We start from the raw sequence: 21,097 nt of genomic DNA, 5'->3' as shown, positions 1-21,097 counted from the left end.
ACAGATGGAAGCTTGGGCTACCTGCGTAGAACACGTCCGTCTTGATGGCACTCTCTCAATCAACACCTGACGCTCAATTCCCACGGCGGCTCTCCTCGCCAAGAACTGCTCTTGCTCCTCCCGGGCAGCTATGGAACGCGTTGAAGCCAAAGGCGCAGGCCGCCTCGGCAGGCTTGTCGGCAGGCCGCGAGCTCGAGTCGAGGTACGACGCAGACGCGGGGCTTCGGGGAATTGCCTTGGCCTTTCGTCGCCAATCGAGTGGAAATGCCAGGCCCGCAGGGGCGTAGCAAAGTGCATGGGAAGACGGGGGCGAGCAGGGCGGAAGGAACGTCCTCCGCGCGACGAGGGCGTCGAATCGCCCTTCTGATTGAGACTCAGCTCCATCCAACACCCTCGATTCCTGCCCCCGTCTTCCCTGCTTCCTTTCCCCTGTCAGCCCACAAAGACGACGCCGATGCCGAAAGAGTGACAGCAGCAGCAAGTCCTTGCTAGCTGTGAGAGCACTCCGGTGTGTCTTGTCATTTCTCTCTCTGGACACCTTTTCTTTCGTCCTCTTCCTCTCACTCCATTATATGCTGCGATCTGTCCCTCCTCATCTCACCCTCTCAGCGCACACACCTCCTCTTCAGCACACTCCCTTGTGGCCTAGCTTCCTCTTCTTCATATCGCGACCGGTCCGGCAGCGCTAAGTCGATGTTTCCAACAACAAGGGCGGCCGCCGGCGGGCGTCACTTCATTACTATTGCGGCGCTCCCAATTTCAATAATCCTGTTCCTGGTCCTCGCTCTCAGCAGCGTCGCACACTCCGACTTGATTCCCACTCGTCGCTCAGCTTCACACCATCACAGATTACTTGGTCCTCGCGATGCGTATGCGGTCCAGCGACTGCCCTCGGGCAAGGGTGTTGGACCCCACGTCACCTCGCTGAACAGACCAGCCGGTGCTGAGGGTAGGAACCTGCCTGTGCCCGGTCATCCTGGTACTGAGGTCTTTACGTGGTACTCCAAGACGCCGTGAGTGCACATCTCCAAGCTCGAGATGTAGCTGGCATTCATTGACCATCGCCCTTGCTGACCCTCGCTCGCAGCCACGACGAGAGCGACGCCCGTGATGCCTTCATCATCATCCACGGCGTGAAGCGGAATGCTGACCTCTACTGGAAGATCCTCAACAACGCCTTTGCCAAAGGCCGTGACGCCAACTTTCCCGGCGCAGACGAGGACTCGATCCGCGTGGCCCCGCTCTTCTTCTCAGCCGAACGCGACGCGGACGTCGTCAACAGCACCACTCTGGGCTGGGCGGAGCCAAACGCCTGGATTGGGGGGGACGGATCTACCAACCCCCCTAACAGCGACGTCAGCGTTTTCACTGTGCTTGATGGCCTTATGCAGCGCTTTGCCGACCAAGAGGCGTACCCTAAGCTGGAGCGACTGACCTTCGTCGCTCACGGAGGAGGCGCTCAGGTGCTGCAGCGCTACGCTGTTCTGGGCCAAGATCCTCCCTCTGAAAGCAGTCTCAAAGTCCGCTACGTGATTGGCGACCCCTCGACGATGCTCTACTTCACGCGCGATCGACCGGTCCCCGTCGATACCTCTGACCAGGGATGCCCTGCATTCAATGACTTCCGCTACGGCCTCGACGCCTATTCTGCGCCGTACGCCATCACCCCTCCGCTTGCACCTGGGAGCCTCTTCCAACGCTACATGAGCCGTGATGTTCGCTACCTTATCGGCAGCAACGACACGCGAACGGACAAGGGCGATCAATTGTGTGGTGGGCACGCAGCAGGAGGGACAGCGAGGAGGGACCGATCGTACAATTACTGGTCTTACCTTCATCTCTTGGCGGGGAAGACACCCGTACCAGACTACCCGGGCTGGTATCCTAGCCTCGATGCGGGCAAGAAAGGCCCTTCGCCCGACGTAATCAAAGACATCGCATCGAAGGTTGGAGACTCAAAGAAGAGTACAGGCGATGACGACGAGGACGGAAGCAAGGGCGAGAAGTCGAAGAAGAGGAAGAAAACGTCACACCAGCAGAACAAGGATGATGATGATGAGGGCAAGGGCGTCAAGAATGCCTCGCCGCGCGTTGGCAAGAAGACCAGCAAGCAGGAGTCTAAGAAGATTCACGCTGCGGCTGCTAAGCATCACCAAAAGCACAACAACAGCAAGAACCATACCAGTCACAAGGGTAAGCAGGCTCACAAGGCCAAGGACAGCAAGTCTCGCAAGTCCAAGGCCAATCATCATAACGACAGCAACGGAAAGCGGGACGAGGACGAAGACGTGGACGACGTGGGCGACGACCTCGACTTGCTCGATGAAGACTTCAACGGCGTGCACATCGTGGATGGAGAAGAGCTTCAAAAAGACGGTGAGGAGTCTCATCTCTCAGCTCGATCAGACGACGAAGCGGACGCCTCCAAGTACCCGGCCTCGGACCCAGTCGACCGAGCAGGCATGACAGGCTCTCCCTTCAACCACCGTCTTTGGCATGTCGCTGGAGCAGGGCACAGCGCTTCAGAGGTGTTGGGCTCGCCGGAAGGGCAAGAGGCCATGTTTGGCAATTGAAGAGTAGCGTAGAGGCTAGGAGCGCTGGACGCTTTCGCCAGATCAGTCATGCGGATCCTCTCTCTTTGGAGGGAGGAACCAGATACCCTCCCTATCCATCCTCGCTAGCTTGATGGTTTGCATAAGGATCGGCACGCATCTGCTTCGATTTCACCAATTGTTCCACTATCTATCGCAGTAATCAGTCATCGTTGTCATTATTTTCGATGCATCTGGTCTCGTCGTCGTCGTCATCCTAACAGCGTTGGCATTCGTGAAGTCCTCTGCACCGAGGAGGAAGGTGTTTGCTTGGCCTGCCGTCTTGCGCTCTCCGCTTGATCACCTGGGAGCTTTCTTGGCTTGGCTGATCCGTTGGCCCGCCCGCGCCTTTGTGCCTTGCCTCTTCCCGTCAAGATCGTCTCCGGCGATCTACTCGTTGCTCCTCGATCATCATTCTCGCCATCGCCAGGCGTAAGAGGCGCCCTCGGCCGGCCCTCGTCTTCATTGTCATCAGCAAGGAGAGGCCTCAGGCTTGACACAGCCGCCTCACTCAACAGTCTCAGTCGATACTCCACAGCATCCCATCGTGGGCAACTGCGCACCCTTCCGCCATCTCCTGGGACAAGTCCAAGCGAGCGCTTGAGCCCTTCCATCGATCTGCAAGATACCAGCTTCAACGCAAAAGGACGTTCCTCTCTCCCTGCGTCATCATCCTCATCCTCATCCATCCATCCATCCATCCCCGCATCATCTCAATCTCGTCGTCGTGATCAACCCCACAAGTCTCGACTGCCCGCTCGGGCCATTTCATCGACGATGAGCGGAATGTATGCTCCCTCTACCTCGTCGTCGCGGCAGCGAGCCTCGACATTCTCGACGGGCCCAAGGTACTCTCCGGCGAGCATGACGATTAATCTCAGCGCTGGAGCGTCTGCAGCTCCCTCGGGGACCAAGGCGACGCTCAACCAGCGCGCTGCCTTGGTGTCCGCGTACAATGAGCTGGGGAAGGAGCTCGCATCGACGAAGCTCAAAGCCGTCGGCAACTATACGCTGGGAAGAAGCATTGGCGAGGGCACATTTGGAAAGGTCCGGATGGGAACTCATCGATTGACGTGAGTCTGTCCCGGACTAGCTAGCTGCCGCGCCGACTGACCCGCAATCGCCTTGCCCTCCTCACCCACCCACTCGCAGCGGAACCCGAGTCGCCCTCAAGCAAGTACCTAAAGCGCACTCTGCCTCGCTCACCCGCGAGATTCATCATCATCGGCGCCTTCATCACCCTCACGTCATGAAACTCTACGAAGTCCTCGCTACAGAATCCAACATCTGGATGGTCTCTGAGCTCTGTCTAGGCGGGGAGCTGTACGACTACCTTGTTGAGCGGGGCACCCTTCCTGAAGCAGAGGCTCGCCGGATCTTTGGCCAACTCTGTTTGGCTGTAGCGTACATCCACGGCAAGGGCATCGTACATCGCGATCTCAAGCTGGAGAATGTGCTTCTTGACGAGCGCTGTAATGTCAAGCTGGGCGACTTTGGTTTCACGAGAGAGTTCGAGGGGAAAAGGTTGATGGAAACCTTTTGCGGCACAACAGGGTATGCCGCTCCGGAGATGTTAGCGGGCAAGAAGTACACGGGAGAGGAGGTCGATATCTGGTCACTCGGCATCATCCTCTATGCCTTGCTCTCTGGCTCGCTGCCCTTCGACGATGACGATGAATCAGCTATGAAAAGCAAGATCCTCTCTGGGGAGTACGAGATGCCGCCCTTCCTCTCAGAAGAGGCACGCGACCTCGTGCAACGCATTCTGCGCTTGGAGCCGACACAAAGGCCGACACTCAAGTCTATTCTGTCACACCCTTGGTTCACCAAGACCATCGTAGCGACGCCGATGACCACCGTGGAGGAGGATGTGGCGCAGGGCTCGTACTTTCAGGACTCGGCGCCAGTGCCGGAGGTCAGTCCGGAGGCACGGACGAATGCCTCTTTAGTGGCTGCTCAGGCTTTGACGACTGGGGAGGAGGCCCTCACTCCCGCCCATGCCGCAGAGACATTAGCTGGTTTGGGAGTTGACCTAGGCGTATCATCGTCAAATTCTGTGGGCTCCGTATCGTCCATCTCTCAGAGCGATGATGATTCCAGCGGCCCTCCTTCGGAGACGAACACCGACCCGACTAGCCTTGACGTGAGCGACAAGGGTAATGAGGGCACGGAAGAAGTGCCGGTGAAGCGAAGATCGGGGGCGATGCAGCGCAATGAGTCACAGTCGACGATTCGCAGAGATGGATCGGTAGGGAGTGACGGGACACTGAGTCGTAGGCAGTCTGTGAGCTCAAGAGCTGCTCGTACTTTGGCAACCCACCATGAAGCGGGAAGCGGCCGTGACTCGAGAGCGTCAACGCTGCACGAGGCTCCCCTGCTGGTAAAGCGAGACTCTCAAAGCTCCTCACGCGGGCATCATCGAACACCATCTCGCACCAAACGACGTTCCCTCTCGTCAGGCGGTCTATCCGACCATCACCCTCCGCATCTCACGAATCGCCCCGTCGACTACTGCGCTCTCCTTGAGCAGCAAGCTCCCGCCCTATTTTCGACACCCCTTGAACAGGGCCTGCTCCATCAGCTCGGCAGCCTGGGTATGGACGTTGGACAGATCGTTCACTCGATCCTCACTGATGCATGCGATGCTAGCGCGGCGATGTGGTGGCTGCTGAAGAGCAAAGTGGAAGAGAGGCAGGAGACGGAACGCTTCCTGGCGCCAAGCGGGGTCACACCTTCCTCCTCGGGGTCGGCGACCATTCCTGCGCCACCTATACCTCCCAAAGATCCTCTGCGAGCTCAGCGACGGGACAGTGAGGCGAAGGACAGCGATGATGGCCATAGAGCGATGACCAGAGTAGAAGGACTGCCCAGTCGAGCTCAAGACTCGTTCCGACGCCATGTGCAGCCGCCTACAGAGGCGGCCCTTCCATCGGCCAAGGTGACAGAGCAGCCGAGCAAGTCCTCCATCACGCCGCCTGATGCTGCTCAACCTCCCCTGTTGTCAAACGTCACAGCTTCACCGCCGCCTCGCCCTTCAATGGCAAGCTCCATCGACGATGACGGCCGCAACAACGGCAGTCCCCGTCAAGAGAAAGCCGCGCGGCCGCGCCCATCGCGTGACCGCACCAACTCGCTCAGCGTCAAGCTAGCAAGTGTGCTTTCAGGCAGTCGCAAGGAGAATGCTCCAGAGGTCCCCACGATCTCTCTCGAAGACGAGGCGGCTCCAAGTGGCGCGGAGCGTGCTAAAAGTCCTTCGACGAATGCTGTCGCCAGCTTCTTCTCGCGACGGCCAGCAGGCGGTATTGCGGCTGCGAAGGCGACTGGGGAGCACCAACGAGCTATCTCGCAACCTCTTCCAGCGAAGGGCCTGACCACGTCGGTGACCGAGAACAATCTTACCGCATCGTCGTCCTCGGCAATGCCTCCTCCGCCCGTATCAAAGTCAATGACTCCACTGATGGAGGGCGAGCGCACCTCCTTCGGCAGCACTTCCATCGAACAAAGTCCGTCTAAGTCGTCATCGGCGAAGTCATCGGCTGGGGGCCATCTGCCCAACTCGAAGTCAGTTGATACGTTCACGACTATCTCGTCGTCCAAGCAGAGCATGACCGGTGATGAATCTTTGCGCAGCGGAGGTACCGACGGAAGCAAGAAGCCATCCTCATCCTTCTTTCACACGGTCAAGTCATGGCTAGGTACGGAGGACAAACAGGCGAGAAAGCAGCGCAAGGGCAAAGCGAGCGCCGGCACTGCAGCTAGTGGGAAGGGCAAGGGGACGGCTTCCAAGGCTGGAGGACTGACGTTGGCGGGGCATGGCCATGATGCCTCGACGGGGATGCACCGCACGGGTAGCGTCCGCAGCAGGGTTGGGCCGTATTCTACACCCGCGAGCTCTAGCTCAGGAGGCTATGCGCCCAACTCCTCACCCACAGCCTCGCGACGTTACCCTCGCACCCCGTCCAACAAGACGCTCACGGCACATCGGCTCTCTGCTTCAGGCGTGGCTAGCGCCACAGGCTTATCACTCATTGATACGCACAGCGCCTCCCTCGCCCGACCTTCACCTCTGCGGCGGCCCAGCGCAGGCAGCATCACGCCGACAGCGCTATACGGCGAGCGACCAAGCCGCGCTCCCTCGTCCAGCTCCCTGTACCGTGGTTCAGCCCCGTCAGGCGGGATCCACACACGGGCGGGGTCTATCAGCTCGCAGCACTCTGGCTTCGTAAGACACTCCTCCCTGGTCGGCGGCGGAGGTGGCTTGCCGTCCTCCACCGGCAGCTTCAGGGCCAGCCCACTTGCCAATCGCCGCATGTCATCAGACGGTGGCGGGACGGTTGTCATGCGTCACCGCGTGCGTCCACGCTCGGAGAAGTCGAGACCCACTTCACTCGTTGATACAGGGGACGGCCTTTTCAGTAGCAGCGGCGGCGATGATCCAACCCACCTTGGCTCATCGACTCTCGGTACCGGCGGAGGACACGCAACGCCCCGTCGCTGGAGTATCGACTCGCGCCGAGAAGTCGACTCAAGAGCAGGTGGTCGCTCCTCGCCTCTTACGCCACAAGCGGGCTCATCGAGCATCTTTGTTGCTCATCGGCCAAGACACCATTCGTACAAGCCGCCTTCCTCGAATCCGTCTCTGTTCCACCACCATCACCATCACGCCTCGTCTTCTTCATCATCAATGTCGCGCAGGCCACACAGCTCGTCGATTCACTCCTCAAACGGCACCGGCGGCAGCGACTGGACGCATGGTACAGGTGGCGCAGGTGTATGGCGAAGAAGCTGGGGACGCCCACCTCCCTCCTGGACAGGCCCAATTGACGACGGACCCTCTCGTGCCGAGCTTGCGCGGATCGCCGCGGTAGCTCGAGCGACGAGCGCCGGGAGGACCTCGTTGCGGGACGTCTTCTCCGGCCGCAGGCGGAAACATCTGGCCCGGGATGAAGAGGATGGGAGTGTGGCGAGCAGTACGGAGGATTGGGAAGATGAGGATGAGGATGAGGACGGTGAGGATGATGAAGAGGGGCGAGGCAGGAGAGACGAGCCTGTCTTTAGCGGAGGCTTGGGCCAGCTGGACTCCGCGTCGCACTCGGCCGGACCATCTGCGACGTCCGCCTCGGCATCGAGTCGCATCGGTGGGGCGGGTGGTAGTAGCAGCCCCTTCCCCGCAAGTCGCCGTGGAGATAATGCTACCTCCAATGGTAGCGTTCGTCCAGGCTACGCTCCCTGGAAGAAGCAGAGCCCTGTCGTGGCCTCGTCGGGCTCCCCCATCATTTCTACGGCGGGCGGCGGACGCAAGAGCTGGCTACCGTCACAACCAGGTGGGTCAGCCGCGCCCAATCCCTTCGGCAAGAGCGCTGCACCCTCTTCAACAACGCCCAAGCTCGCCTCTCCCTCCCCTTCGCCCTCCCTCGCCGCTTATCAAACGCCTCAGCTGGGCCGCGATGCTACACCGCGCATGATCGCCGTCAGTGAAGACGAGGAGGGAGAGGAGGAAGACGACGGATTTGAGACGATCGAAGAAGGGGCGACATCAGCTGATGCGACGATCAGGGGAACCCCGCAACCTCGTCTCGCTGTTGATCCAGCAGGAGGAGACTCGGCATCCACGTCGCCCGTGATGGGCCCCTCGCCTAATCTACCGGGAAGCTTCGTGCCCTCCTCCTCGTCATCCGTCGCAGCAGAGGGGAAGGATGATCCTGCCATCGTCGGCCTCGGTCTCGGCGAGACGGTCGTGCCCCACACGGGCAGTATACCGGCCGAAAGCGCAGTTGGAGCGGGCGCAGCGGGAGTACGAACAATGCCTGCCCGACGCGGAGGTGGCGGCGGGTCGCCTTTGCCACCCGCTGTTGAGGAGGAAGAGGAAGAAGAGGATTCGTGAGAGGTTAAGATTTTGTCGAGAGTATTCTTATTGTTGCCTTTTTACCCAGCCAGATACCCAATTGGAGTTCGAGCTTTCTCTCCTACGTCTGCCTAATCAGCCGCCAAGTCGAGTCGTGAAGGAATCATTGTATGAGAGAGGCAGAAGAACAGAAAGACACGCGATCTGGAGCAACAAGCAATCCTTCGAGCGCCCGCCGCCCGTCTACGTGAACACCATCGTCGTACGGTTGAACAGGGCCGGACTAGCCGCTGCTCTCCCGCCAGTCCCCGTCTCTCCCTCAGGAGGCACCATGGTGAAAACCACGTGCAGGTTCTTACTGATCTCCGTCTGGAACCAAGCATAAAGCTCCTCACTCGAGTCCAAGATCAAGCCATCTCTCGCCGCCCCCTCCTTGCACTGCGTCATCAGCGAGGTCCATTCGTCTCCTTCGAACAGACCGGGCACCTCTGCGTTTGCCAGGAGGGTATTCATGGCTTCGAGGAAGTCGGGTGAGATAATCTGGCCCTCGTCGATCAAGAAGCACATCTTCTCGCCCTGCGTTCCGGCGCGACGCAGCACGATCTTGAGATCCTCATTGAAGTCGGACATGGTGTAGCGATTCGAGGTCGCAATCGTGTACACCGACAGCCCGTTGAGCCAAGCGACGAAGCGCGTGAGCGTTGCGCGCCCACTGCCAGAGACGCCGATCATGAGGACGTGACCCTGGCGTTGCCTGAGCACTCGGTCGATGGACGTGGCTACGTCTAGCGTGCCATCGTGCAGTACCAGACGCGTCTCGAGCTCCTCTTCCGAGTACTGGGCGAGTCGCGCCGTAGTGTGGCGTCGGAGTGCCTCGATGTCGACGCTCTGTGTAGAGCGGGTGAGCCAGTTGCTGAACAGGATCGGACGGGCGAGGGCGGATGCCCCTACATTGGGGAAGTGCTGACGTGCTGTGCCGTCGATCTCGGCATCAGTCCATTGCTTTTCGCTCTCATGTACCAAACGATCTTGGAAAAGACGCAACCCCTCGTAGGCCCAGACGCGCACCAGTCCGTCGAGGTCCAGGTCGTCGAGAGGCTTGATCGCCTCATAGATACCGCGCATCCAGCGCGTCAACTCACGCGGCGAGTAGACGTAGTGTGCCTGCTGATCGGCAGTGAAGCGTCGCTGCGATGCGAGATAGAAGTCGACCATAGCCGACGTGAGCGCGTCTGCATAGCCGCGAAGATTTGGCGTGACCTTGAGTAGAGCCCGATTGAAGGTGCTGTAGATTTGATTGAGCGACACCTCTCCTGGATAGTCGACCATAATGAGCGGAGCATGGCGCAGGAAACGGTGGCTGAGCGGCACACGGCCCGGGTCCGTAGGAGGGTTGCAGGCTCCAACGAATTGGATGCGCTCCAGCCTGACCCAGACTTTATCGCTCGGTCGCCAAAATCCGCCACGCTCGACCAGCTGGCGCAAGAAGGATATGACTCGCTGCGTTCCGTACTTGTCGCGGGAGGGGAGATTGATCTCGTCGCAGAAGAGGACCATCCATTTGCCCAGCTGCACAGGCGCCAACACCACGCCGCTCGGTGTCTTGCGGTACTCGCAGTACTGATCGAAAGTCTTGAGGATGAGCTCAGGCGTGGTCGCGCTCGAGAAGTTGAGGCCGACGACTTCCTGGTCGGGGAGCTTGCGCAGGGCACTGAAGAGGGTCATGGTCTTACCCGACCCGGGAGGACCGCACAGCATGAGGGGCTTGTGCTCGGAGAGCCAGGAGTAGAGGACATCTTCGTGTCGCACCGTATCCATCGTCGGGATAACCACGTCCGCGGACACGACCTTGGCCGTCTCGATCTCGATGCTGGGCACCTTGCTCGTCCAATTGAACCACTCAGCGTTGTTGATCTGGACGTCAAAGTCGATCAAGCTGACTCCGGGGCCGAGAGGAGGGAACTCGACGCTACATTGGCCTCGAAGGAATTCGCCCATCTCAGCGCGAGTTTCCAGGCGTGAGTCTCCCGTAAAGGCCCAGACGAGGCCGATGACCATGCGCTTCTTGGCGTAAGCTTCGAGGAGTTCCGGGCTGAGAGGGAAGTCCACGTGCTGCAAGTCGTAGTCAACAATGTTGCGCACCGTCTTGTTGATGAGAGAGAAGAGAGTGCCGAGCGCGCGAGCAACTGTGAAGTCCATGATGTGGAACTGGTCACGGGCGTGGAGGAGAGCAGCGTCGACCAGGCTGGTATCATCGTTCGTGCTCTGGAAAAAGGGAGCAATGACGTCGGCGACAGCGCGTTGTGTCCTCATTTCTGGACTTGTCATTTCGGAATCAGGTTGAATGCGAAGCGGTCCACCAAGAGCACCGCCATCCTCATCGTTGCCCAGAGGAACTGAGCGCAGCGAGCCGAGGAAGTGCTCATAGATCATGGCAGGGCGAACACTGTCGTCACTGAACCAGATCATTCCGCAACGCGATACGGTGGCCAGTGTGGCGTATTCCAGACTCTCAACCTCGAAGACGATGCGCACATTGGGTGGCAGGCTGAGCCGCTCTCCGTTGGGCAGCGTGAGAAGCTTGTTGTCATCGAGCACTGAGTTGAGGTTCTCAACCCATTCCGGATCAACATCGCCGTCAAAGATAATCCAGTGACGCTTTGAGCTCTCTCCGCGGGCGTTGTCGACAATCTTGCGCAGAATGGAAGTGAAGAGACCGTCATTCCACTCGCGAGTCGTAGGGTCGAGGGTACCGTAAAGATTGTCCTTGCTGATGGCCTTCGGGTCAATGACGTACGATACACTCTCGATTCCATCGAGCTTGTGCATGGCAGAAAGGAGCACTTGCCAAGCTTGCGTCTTGCCCGTGCCCGATGGACCAACAAGCATGAGACCGTGCGAGATCTTCTGAATCTGATAGAGCTGGATGATCTTGGCCTTCCATTGGCTCGCAACACCATCGTCGCAGAGAAGGTGACGCTCTGAACAGACGGAAGTGATCTTGGAGAGGAGCTGCTCGAGGTTGGCGGGCTTGTATTCCACGCCAGGGAAGACGTCCGAGAGGAGACTGTGCAGGAGGGTGACGTCGTCGCCTACGAGCTTGGGGACAATTGTCTCTGAGATCGATTGGATCAAGATCTCCTGCTCGGCCGTCTCTGACGAGGCAGCCGCAGCTCCCTCCTCCTCGCTTCCTCGTGCAGCACGCTCTGCCTCGAGGCGATCGCGCTTGAGCTGTCCTGCACTGACCAGCACGGACTTCAATGCTCGCAGCCCAAAGTCGTAGTGAGGCTGCCCGCTCAGCTGCTCACCACACAAGCTAAAGAAGGGCACAACCTTCGCCGCCAGCTTCTCCGACGTCCTGAAGCCCTGCGAGAAGAGCATCACCTGCGCAATGAGCTCGCGATCAGGATGCGTCATCGCCACGCTGCGGAAAAGCTTCTTGAGATTGATCGGCAGGGCGCTTCGTCCGGCGTAAGTGGGGTTCGTTGTGATGTTGATGGCCACCTCGCTGCTGAGCGGGAAGGTCTTGCCGCCCAGTTCGATCTCAGGCGAAGGGTTCGACGGAGAGGAGAGGGCCAGTCCACCCTGAATGGTCTGGATCTGCTGGGAGACGGCGGACAAGACCGCTTCGGAGAGACGATTGAACTCGTCGAAGCATGCGCTTGCGCCAACGCGGCAGAGGCCGATGAAGATGCGACCCATGGCTGGCAGGTCGAAACTCTCGTCGCAGTTGACGACAATGCTCATCTGGCCCAACTTGGCGCTCAACGCCTTGGCACTCTCCGTCTTTCCCGTTCCTGCAGGGCCGAACAGACTCGAGCCCATTTTGGCGTTGCGCGCTTGCGTGAGAACGCTGAAGGCCCGCAGGGTGAGAGGGGTGGTGACGAGACGATCGGCGGCGCCCAGGTACTCCCAGGCGTAGTCCATCTTGGCGTCAGCCATGTAGACGTGCACGGCTGATTCGCTCGCGGTGTAGAAGCGCATTTGACGCTGCCATTCCCAGGACTGTGGGGAGGAAACCTTGCCGCTAATGAGCTGTCGGGAGAGGTCACGCTGCAAAACGAGCTCAGTGACGAGACCCTCGGCCTTGCGTCTTGTCAGTGGTTCAATATCGCCTCGCAGTACCGTGTCCGCCAGCACCTCGAGGCCGCGCATGACGACCGTGAGGGACTGCTTGGGTCCTTCACCGATCTTGAGCTCTCCCTCGACCATCTCCGTCCAGAGCACTTGTACGGCGAGAATCGAGAGCTGAGCGGGCGTGTTGTCCATCCATGTGAGGAAGTCCTGGTCAGGTAAAACATCCGCCCGCGTGTACAACGGGCGCAGCTCAGCCAGTGCCTCTTGGAGCAGCTGAGCAAGCGTAGATCGCATCTCCACTTCGAGTGCGCTGAGCCATTCGTTGACTTTGGCGTTCGCAAGTTGAATGCTCTTCTTGAGCGGGACCCTCTCTCCTTCGCGCGAGATCATCGCAGTCATCTCTTGCCCTGCCCCATCAGCGGTCTCAATGGTAGCAATCCCACCGAACATCTTGCTCAACGAGCTGGATATGTTCGCGACGTCTTTGCTGCCAATGAGCTGAAGCAAGTCGCCATCTCCCAGGAAGTAGAGGCGAGGCGTCGTAGCTCTCTGCCTCTCGAGGAACTCGCCAAGTGCCTTCTGAATTTTGGTCAGGAGATCTGCCTGGCGCTCCAGCGTCCTCAGTACGCCAGGAATGGCAATGACGTCGAAGACGAAGGGCGACTTGTTGACCTTGCGCATGACTGCCACGAATTCGGACTCGACACTCGCGAATCTGCTGCTCTCCGCGGGGAGGATGGCGCGAATCTCGGTGCTGCCGTGGAAGATACCCGCCAGATAGACGTAGCGGGTCTGTGCATCGGCGTAGACTTCGAAGAGCTCCAGCACCCTCTCCAGGCGCTCGGTGAGACCGCGCGCCTCCTCTTCGAACGTCTTGTAGTGGGGCGACATGGCCATCTGACGGAGAGCGGAGAGGTGGTCCCCTGCGAGGGTGAAGAGATTCTCGAAGTGACGGACCAGGTAAGCCTCGCCGCGGCGCACGATGTCGAGCGTATAGGACGTCCAGCTCTCCCTCGTCTCGCGAAGGAAAGTCTCGCATGCAGCTTCGCCCGCTGCAATGGCTACTGTCTCCTTGATGGCGCTCTCGTTGCGCTTGAGATCCAGGTCCCACACCGCGCCCAGCGTGAGCTTTGAAGTAGAGAAGTGGCCCTTCCCCAGCCGCTTCCAAAGCGAGCGCCAGTGCCTGTCTCGCATTGCATCGCCGCTGAGCTCCGAGATGGTCGAAGTGGTCTTGAGCAGTCCGCGCAGGTTATTGGCGCAATGTTCTGCTGCGGAGTACTGGCGCATGCGAGAAGGCAGCTGCTTTGTCTGCTCGAGGAGTCCATCCAGCTGTTGACGGAGCTTGCGAGCCGGAGGAACGTTGCTCCACTTGGTGGAGCGGAGCTCGTCAAGCTGTTGCCAGATGCCGGAGAGAGCGGTCCAGACCGCCTTGAGGTCGCGCAGCTCTTCGAAAACGGGCTCGAGGGGGTTGCTGACGTCGTCGGCTGCAATTCCCAGCGCTTCCTTGGCTCGCAGAATGAGGCTGCGATCCTCTTCGAGCTTGTTGAAGCGCCCCTCGAACTCGTTGAGCGCACCTAGGCTCTTCTCGTGGGTCGAGCCGCCGTCGATGGGCTTGCCTTCCTCCCAAGCCTCAAGCGCCGCTGCGAGTTTCTCGGCCAATATCTTGTCTTCCGCAAGGATCTTGAGTTCCAAGCCTGCCTTCTGCTCCTGAATGCCCGCATCCTTGCGCGCCAGGATCTCGCTGAGGGCGCTGAATTGTCCCTCGACCTGATCGACCCAAAGCCACTCCTTGGGGAAAGAATGGCGCTGACGCTGAAGGATCTTCTCTCCGCTGGCGAAAACTTCGACTTGAGAGGACCAGCTCTTGATCTTGCGCTTTGTATCCTCTACTAGCATGACAAAATTCACCGTCGAAGCCGTCGAGCTAGCCTCGATGGACCCTTGCTCGAGATCATTGCGCGCTTTGAGGATTGCGGCATGCGTGTCCTTCATCGAGTTGCCCAGCCGACTGGCGAATTGACTCGTGAACATGCGCTGGAGCGAGTCGTACTTTGCGTTGACCTTCGCCGCCACCGAGCCGTACTCAACGGTCGCCACGCTGCCGAAAGAGTACTGCGTCTCCGAGTTGTCAAACACCGTACGCGCTCTGCGAATGGCTTGAAGAAGGTCCTGCCACTTGGAGAGAGAGTCGCCCAGCACACGATCGCCGACATTCTCGTCAAGGTCCCACAGGCTCTGAAACTGCAGCCATCGCTCGACGTATGCATCCAAGTCGGCCACTCTGCCCTCAATGAGGCCAAATGGGCGGAGCAGCGTATCATCATCGCCGAAACGTGTCAAGAGGGACGTATACGTGCGATCTGTTGTGTCGACTTGCTTGCTCATTTGCAGCCCGATTTCATATCGAGCGCTGAGCACTCGCTGTAGGCCGCACACAACGCCGAGGGTGTCGTGGAGCTGCTGAAACCAGCGCGCGCGAGCGTATTGCACCGGCGGGTCGAGGTAGATGAGCTGGTTCTGGATCTTGATCTCGTGCCTGAGGGGCTTCAAGTCGATGTGGTCTCGCTCGGCTGCTGCAAGCTGGTCGCGGCGTCGAGTTTCCTTGCTTTTCTTGCTGCGGTTCGAGGCAGCGCTGTGGCCATTCGCCAACTCCTTTCCACCGCCGCTGAACTCAGCACACCAGGCTGCGCTGATGAGCCTGAGACGCTCCACAAGGACGCTTTCGATCTGACCGTCTAGCTCCGCGACCCACTCCTCAAGATTTGGGCACCCTTCGAGGTTGAGCTTGTCGATAGTGGCCTGGATCTTGGCTAGGCGCTCAGAGAAGGCTGCACTCGTGTAAGGGCAGGTCGACAGCTCATCGACGAGGGCAGTCGTGTCGCGCTGCATCTCGATGAGCTCAGTCGTTTTGTCCTGGAAGAGGCTGACGGCACTGGCGAGTTGGCGAACAAATGTGACCTGCTTGTTCTCCCGTGCGTCGAGACCACCCGAGCCGGGCAAATATGCCATAGCGCGATGGCTTTCGTAGGTGTTAGCAAAGTGCTCCCAACGCAGGTTCATTCCCTGCGAAATGAGCCCCTGACAGTCGCTCTGCACCTGGGCGACAAGGCGAGCAATTGACGGATTGGCCGCAACGAGGTCGCACGTCTGCGTGTACGTCCTCACAGTCTCCATGAGCGAGACGGCGTGAGGATAGACACGCTTGGCGTCCTTTGCCAGGTTGTTTATGCCATGTGGGATCTGAAAGCCGAGCCAGATCAAGTTGCGCACCTCTTTAAAGAGGGAGATGACCTGCGAGTCAAAATTGACGACGAGCTCATACCGGTTCGTGGTGCGATTGCGCGTGACATTGAAGAGGCGGCCAGAGATGGTGAGGTCACGTCGTTGTATGTCTTGCAGCCAACCGTCGAAGAGTGGTCGGGTCGACAGCTTGCGCTTGAAGGTCTCGCTCTCGTTGTGCAGGCGCTGTCCCTCGGCGTAGAGCTCCCAGCCCTTGCCCAAGACGTCTTCAACACGACGCATGTAGATGTCCAGTTGGCGCTCGATCTGACGTGCCCAGATGATCGCTCCGGCGATCTCGGGCAAGTCGCGCAGCTGACTCAGATGATTGGCCTTTGAAGGGCGATACTGCGATTTGAATTTGTCGTGAAGAGCTTGAATGTCCGTCTTGACGCTTTGAAGTAGCTGTTGCTGGTATTCCTGGACGGCACCTCGCACCTTGGGGCGGACGAAAAGGGAGTTGAACTGGCTGAGGACTCGCAGCATCTCCCTCGCCGACTTGGCCTGGCCCAGAAGATCCCTGAGTCGGGCGATCAGAGTGTTCTCGACACGGGAAACTCGCTCGTTGTAGGCGTGCTCGGCAGCCGACCAGATCTCGGTGCCTTCTTGGCTAACGTCGAGGACGTCAATGACCTTGACCGACTCGTACGCTGCTTGAATCTCATCGCTCATCTCAATGCCGGCGAGAGACTGGACAGGCGCATTTCCGTTCGAGTGGCCCTCGATCGAAGACGAGACTGCCTTGCCTGAGCTGACCATGACTCCTGCGGAGACGAAGAGAGCAAGGTCAGCTTCAATCGAGGTCAAGGTGGGACTTCTTCGCGCCACTCACTGAGCTGCTCATGCGTCTTACGGAACGCAGCGATGTAGTTGAGACGATCGCGCAGCTTAGCATGCTCCGGATTGACCTTGATGGGGATGAACTTCTCCTGTCTCTTTCTCGTCACCTCTCTCGCAATGTTTACGAATTCCTTCATCGATTCATCCCACGCCGCGAAGACATCATTCGTGGCAGCAATGACGTCGCAGAAGCCGGAGAAGTCCTGGTACATGAGGCGCTGCGATGAGAGGACCTTGATGAGGGTATCGTTGAGGTCGCGCGAGATTGCCTCGACAAGGGGCAGGGCCCGCTTGACCGGGTAAGGGCTGATGCGCAGCTTCTTGTTGAGGTGGACAAACACGGCATTGATGGCATCGCGGCATTTGATGAGGTCCGTGGCCGAGAGGAGGTCGTTGAGAGGGAAGTCTCGCATCAGGAGGTTGTAGTTGTGGACCTTCTCAGCACAGTCCTTGAGGCCCGTATCGGCGAGGAAAGACACTGTTGCATGGAAGCGCTTGGCATTACGCAAGATGCCCAACGTTAGCGTAATGGGATCTGACCGCAGCTGCTGCTCAATAGATTCTTGTGCTCTCTCCATGGACAGCCAGAAGTTGACCTCCTGCGAAGCGGTTCCCGACGCCACATCTCGGTCTAGCTTGGTGACCGTCTGCACCTCCTTGACCCACGAGTTGACGTCGCTCTGCAACTTGTTGAGAAAGCTGCTGTCTGCGAGGAGCGACTGTGGTTGGACCTCTTCTGGGGCAACCTTACGGCCTGAGGACTGGCAGCGCTCCACGGTGGAACGGACAACGGGATGGACGACGAGGTGGATCTCTGGAATTTCGACGTTCTGTTGGAGATGGAGCAGACTGAGCTCCAGTTCAGCGAACTTGCGCTTGGCCATTGGAATGCCTGGCGTGGCGGAGGGGGAGGGGTACGTCAGCTTGGTCAGATCGGGTCGAAGGGTCGCCTTGTACGCGTGTATGCGCACCCATTCTGGCGTCATTGTCCTTGTTCTTGAGCGTCGTAGTGGTACTTTGTTTATCCGGGCCTTCCCTACTAGCCACATATGCATCGAACCAAGGCGCCATGACATTGTGGACGACGCTGTGCAGGGCCTCGTAAGGCGACTCTCTCACAGTGGCGGAGATGGCAGCCTGCTGAGCAGCGTCGTCGCTGCCTCCTCCAGCGCCATTGACGGGCTTCTGCGATTGCTCAATCAGCGCAGCAGATGCACTCGCCGGGCCAAAGAGAGAGAGGAGGTGAAGCTGCTGCGCGACGGGCACATCAGCGTCGAGAGTCGGGACGCGCTTGATGAGGGCGATGCTTGAGACGTGGCGTGGGGTATAGCTTGGTCGGCGAGAGAGTTGAAACTCAAAGAGGCCTGCATGTTGAGAGATATAAGAAAGGTTGTGATATGCGTATAGATTGGCGACGCTGTATGTACTCACCCTGTTCCTCATTGTCCTGCGCAGCCTCCCTGCGCACCTTTTCCACGTAGACGACGGTAACGCTCGGATCACTGGCAAAGGACTCAGCGACGTCGTTCCAGGAGGTAGTCGTAAACAAAGTGTCGTGTAGCTCGCGACTGCTGGCCGAGCTGACAATAGGGAGCAAAGCGTCGAGATAGGCTTGTAGCAGTCCAATATCGTAACGTTGTCTGACCACGGGTGAGTCGCCCTCGACAGAGCCCCCTCCTGCGAGGCCTAGCCCGCTGCTCATCGACGCCGATGCTGGCATCAGAGCGGCTGATGCCATGGCGGTCGTGAGTTTGAGGTGAAGAGGGTCGAGATATGATAGGGAAGGGAAAGGTGCGAAAGGAGGCGGGAGGGTGAAAGGACGCACCCAGCACCCGCGAGCGAGATGAGGCGGCCAAGCGGGACAAGTGTTGGTCTCATCGCTCGCGTGGCGTAGCGGCCGTGGGCGCGAGCGTCTGGACGGAAGGGGGCAACGGCGGATGCACTTGGCTCAAGCTTGTCATCATCATCACCAACTCGCCTCCTTCGTCGTCAAGAATGGCACGTGAAGACGGCAGGGCTGAGCATTCCGGCTTGACAGAAGCCAACTTCGCCAACCTCTTCCGTGTCATCGATGCGGCCACCACTTCGCAGGATGCTGCCTCCCCGTCGACGAAGCGCAAGAGGGCCAGCCATGCGACATCCAACGACGACGCTTCAAGGCCACGGACGATGGGGATAGCAGAGTGGGCCAAGGCGAGAGCGGATCTGCATCTGGACAAGAAGAGGAATATCGAGGCTGCTCAGAGGAGAATGCCCGTCGTTCCCGCTTCTCCTTCGCCCTCACCATCAACGTCCACCCTCGCATCCACCTCTTATGCTCCCTTTTCCAAGGCGAAGCTGCTCAGTCGAATCGGAACCTTCACCCTTTCAACCTTCAATGTCCGCACGGCTGCTCCTCGCGACTTGGTCCCTGCCATCATACAGTCTGCAGAACAGCGTAAAGCCCTCGAAGGGAGCATTTCCGTCCTCACCCGCTGGCTCGAGCCTCTTGGCCCAGCGCTGCACGGCTGGCAGCACTTGGCTCCTCACCAGCTCGTCACGAGACGTTCACAATCTGGGAAATCACACGAGCAAGAGCGCGGAGCGAAGAACAAGATCTACTGCCCTACATGCGGCGCAACGCACACTTTCCCTGTTACTCCTGTCAGCAGCCTGGCAGAGCTCTTCGACCAGATCCACCACCTCTCGACCGCCCATGAAACCTGGTGCCCCTGGCGTCGTCGTTCCTGCGACCAGCGGCTGTACCATATCGGCGGCGAAAGCGGGAGCGGCCATCGCAATTTGGTGATTGGAGCGCCCAGCAAATACAAGGCGCGCAAGCGTTGCTTAGAGACTGTGAGGGAGATTGAGGTGGCGATGGGGGACGCGTCCATAGAGGTGGTTGGGCTACCGGATGAGGAACAGGGAGACATTGACGCTGTCGTACAAGCGCTTGCCGCTCTAGCGCCCAATGAGCACCTGCCGAACCGCTCAGCTGTCATTCTAGCCATCCTCGGATGGGAAGCAGATCCAGGCGGCAAGTTTATCTCTTGCGGAATGTGCGCGAGGAGGGTGAATCTGGGGGTAGCGACGGGTACGAAGATGATCAATGCCGTGAGGGAGCACCGCAGCTTCTCTCCGTGGGTGCAAGCTGAGGTGCAAGCGGGATGTTATCTTCCGGCTCTGCCTCTGATGGGAGACGGTGACGGCGACGGTGAGGCTGCGTTGGTCCAAAGGCTGCAGGCTGTGTCCGCTGGTGGGGCGCAGACGTCGCATCCTGGATGGAGGTTGACTTTGAACAAGCTCCTTGACCACAAGCAGCGCACTGCGGCCACGACAGGAGAAGTCGACGTCAGCATAGATGGGGACGAAGAAGGAGGGGCGACCACCGTCGACACGGCTGCGTCAACTACCTCGAGCTTGACGAAATCGTCGGCGCGAGGGCAAAAGACTTCAGACATCCTTCGCACGGCAAGAAACATGCTGTTCGGTGGTGGCAGCGGCAGTGACAGCGGGATAGGCGGGAGGAAGGCGTAAAAGAAGCGGGCCGGGGGGCGGGATCTGGAGAAGGAGGGAAGCGGCTGAAAGCAGTCCATGTACACTACCAGCATCACCAGCATCGAGCATCGAGCATCGAGCAGACACAATGTAATGCCACTCACGTACGAGATCGAGAGCCATTTTGACGCCCCACCCTCAAACCGTCATGACCCAAGGGGCTCGAGTGCCAACGGCTGACAAGTGGTCCTCTGAGCTGGGCTATTCGCTGTACGGATGTTGTCGGCCTCAAAGTGGTTGGTAAGAAGCGGATGAGACTGCCGTAACGCCAGGCGGGGCGTATCTCGCGAGAGCGCAACCCGATTCGTGGACGTTGTGGACGCCGTGACGTGAGCCCACGCTAGGGCAGGCTTCCTGAAATTTCACACGTATCTCCCCTCTCGGTTGCCAACACGACGACCATTCCTCCCTGCAAACAATCTGCCCCTCAGCCATCTTTTCCGTGCCTGCCTTTGTGCCTGGCCACGACATTCCCTCGCTCTTCCATTCGGCCCTTCCCGTCCCACCCTCGTATCTACTCTAGTCACGGGCTGATCATTCATCGTCCTCAACAAGAGCGGCGACAAAGCGGCCTCCACGCTCCAAGCTCCACGCTCCCCTCGGTCCGACGTTGTCACTTCCTCATCGCGACTGGCGAGCACAGACGGAGCTGTCTCTCTCGTCGCTCGCTGTGCCGGCTGCTGTGCCCAACTCGCCGCTGCCCGCCTGCGCCCTCTCTCCAACCCGTCAGCCTGGCCAGCTGCTCCTCGTTAGCGGGCGCCCCTTGCGCCCTCCTCTCGCTTTTGCTGCAGGCTCTCGCTGCCCCCTCCACGGGAAAGCGGAGACGAACGTCTCTCTGTCCCTCTCTCACAGCGCAGCGCGTCGTCGCCAGGCCTGCAATTCTGACCTACTGATTCTGCACGACTGAAGTCACACCAACGCCAACGCC

The 21,097-nt window shown here is 59.3% G+C and overlaps 4 protein-coding genes across 4 annotated transcripts; 3 read left to right on the top strand and 1 right to left on the bottom strand.

The window, feature by feature from the left end:
• Nucleotides 1–387: 387 nt before the first annotated feature.
• BDZ90DRAFT_231183 (hypothetical protein) lies at nt 388–2,825 on the top strand. The gene is made up of 2 exons (XM_025505754.1): nt 388–1,013; nt 1,088–2,825. Exons 1-2 carry the CDS (start codon nt 694–696, stop codon nt 2,571–2,573), a joined length of 1,806 nt encoding a protein of 601 aa, XP_025363809.1. The 5' UTR covers nt 388–693; the 3' UTR covers nt 2,574–2,825.
• A 146-nt stretch (nt 2,826–2,971) lies between these two features.
• BDZ90DRAFT_141095 (Pkinase-domain-containing protein) lies at nt 2,972–8,577 on the top strand. The gene is made up of 2 exons (XM_025503467.1): nt 2,972–3,664; nt 3,744–8,577. The coding sequence occupies exons 1-2, from the start codon at nt 3,369–3,371 to the stop codon at nt 8,473–8,475; spliced, it is 5,028 nt and encodes a 1,675-aa protein (XP_025363808.1). The 5' UTR covers nt 2,972–3,368; the 3' UTR covers nt 8,476–8,577.
• Nucleotides 8,578–8,679: 102 nt separating this feature from the next.
• Nucleotides 8,680–18,370, bottom strand: BDZ90DRAFT_278574 (cytoplasmic dynein heavy chain 1; the record flags this gene model as incomplete). Its single annotated transcript, XM_025509102.1, has 4 exons — nt 8,680–16,556; nt 16,625–17,524; nt 17,604–17,996; nt 18,064–18,370. The coding sequence occupies 4 exons, from the start codon at nt 18,368–18,370 to the stop codon at nt 8,680–8,682; spliced, it is 9,477 nt and encodes a 3,158-aa protein (XP_025363807.1).
• A 222-nt stretch (nt 18,371–18,592) lies between these two features.
• On the top strand, nt 18,593–20,282 carry BDZ90DRAFT_231181 (hypothetical protein). Its single transcript, XM_025505753.1, has one exon. The coding sequence runs from the start codon at nt 18,628–18,630 to the stop codon at nt 20,146–20,148; it is 1,521 nt and encodes a 506-aa protein (XP_025363806.1). The 5' UTR covers nt 18,593–18,627; the 3' UTR covers nt 20,149–20,282.
• The last annotated feature ends 815 nt before the right edge of the window (nt 20,283–21,097 follow it).

This window comes from Jaminaea rosea, assembly GCF_003144245.1.
Source record: "Jaminaea rosea strain MCA 5214 unplaced genomic scaffold BDZ90scaffold_3, whole genome shotgun sequence".
NCBI lineage: Eukaryota > Fungi > Basidiomycota > Exobasidiomycetes > Microstromatales > Jaminaea > Jaminaea rosea.
This window is presented reverse-complemented; position numbering and strand designations above follow the sequence as displayed.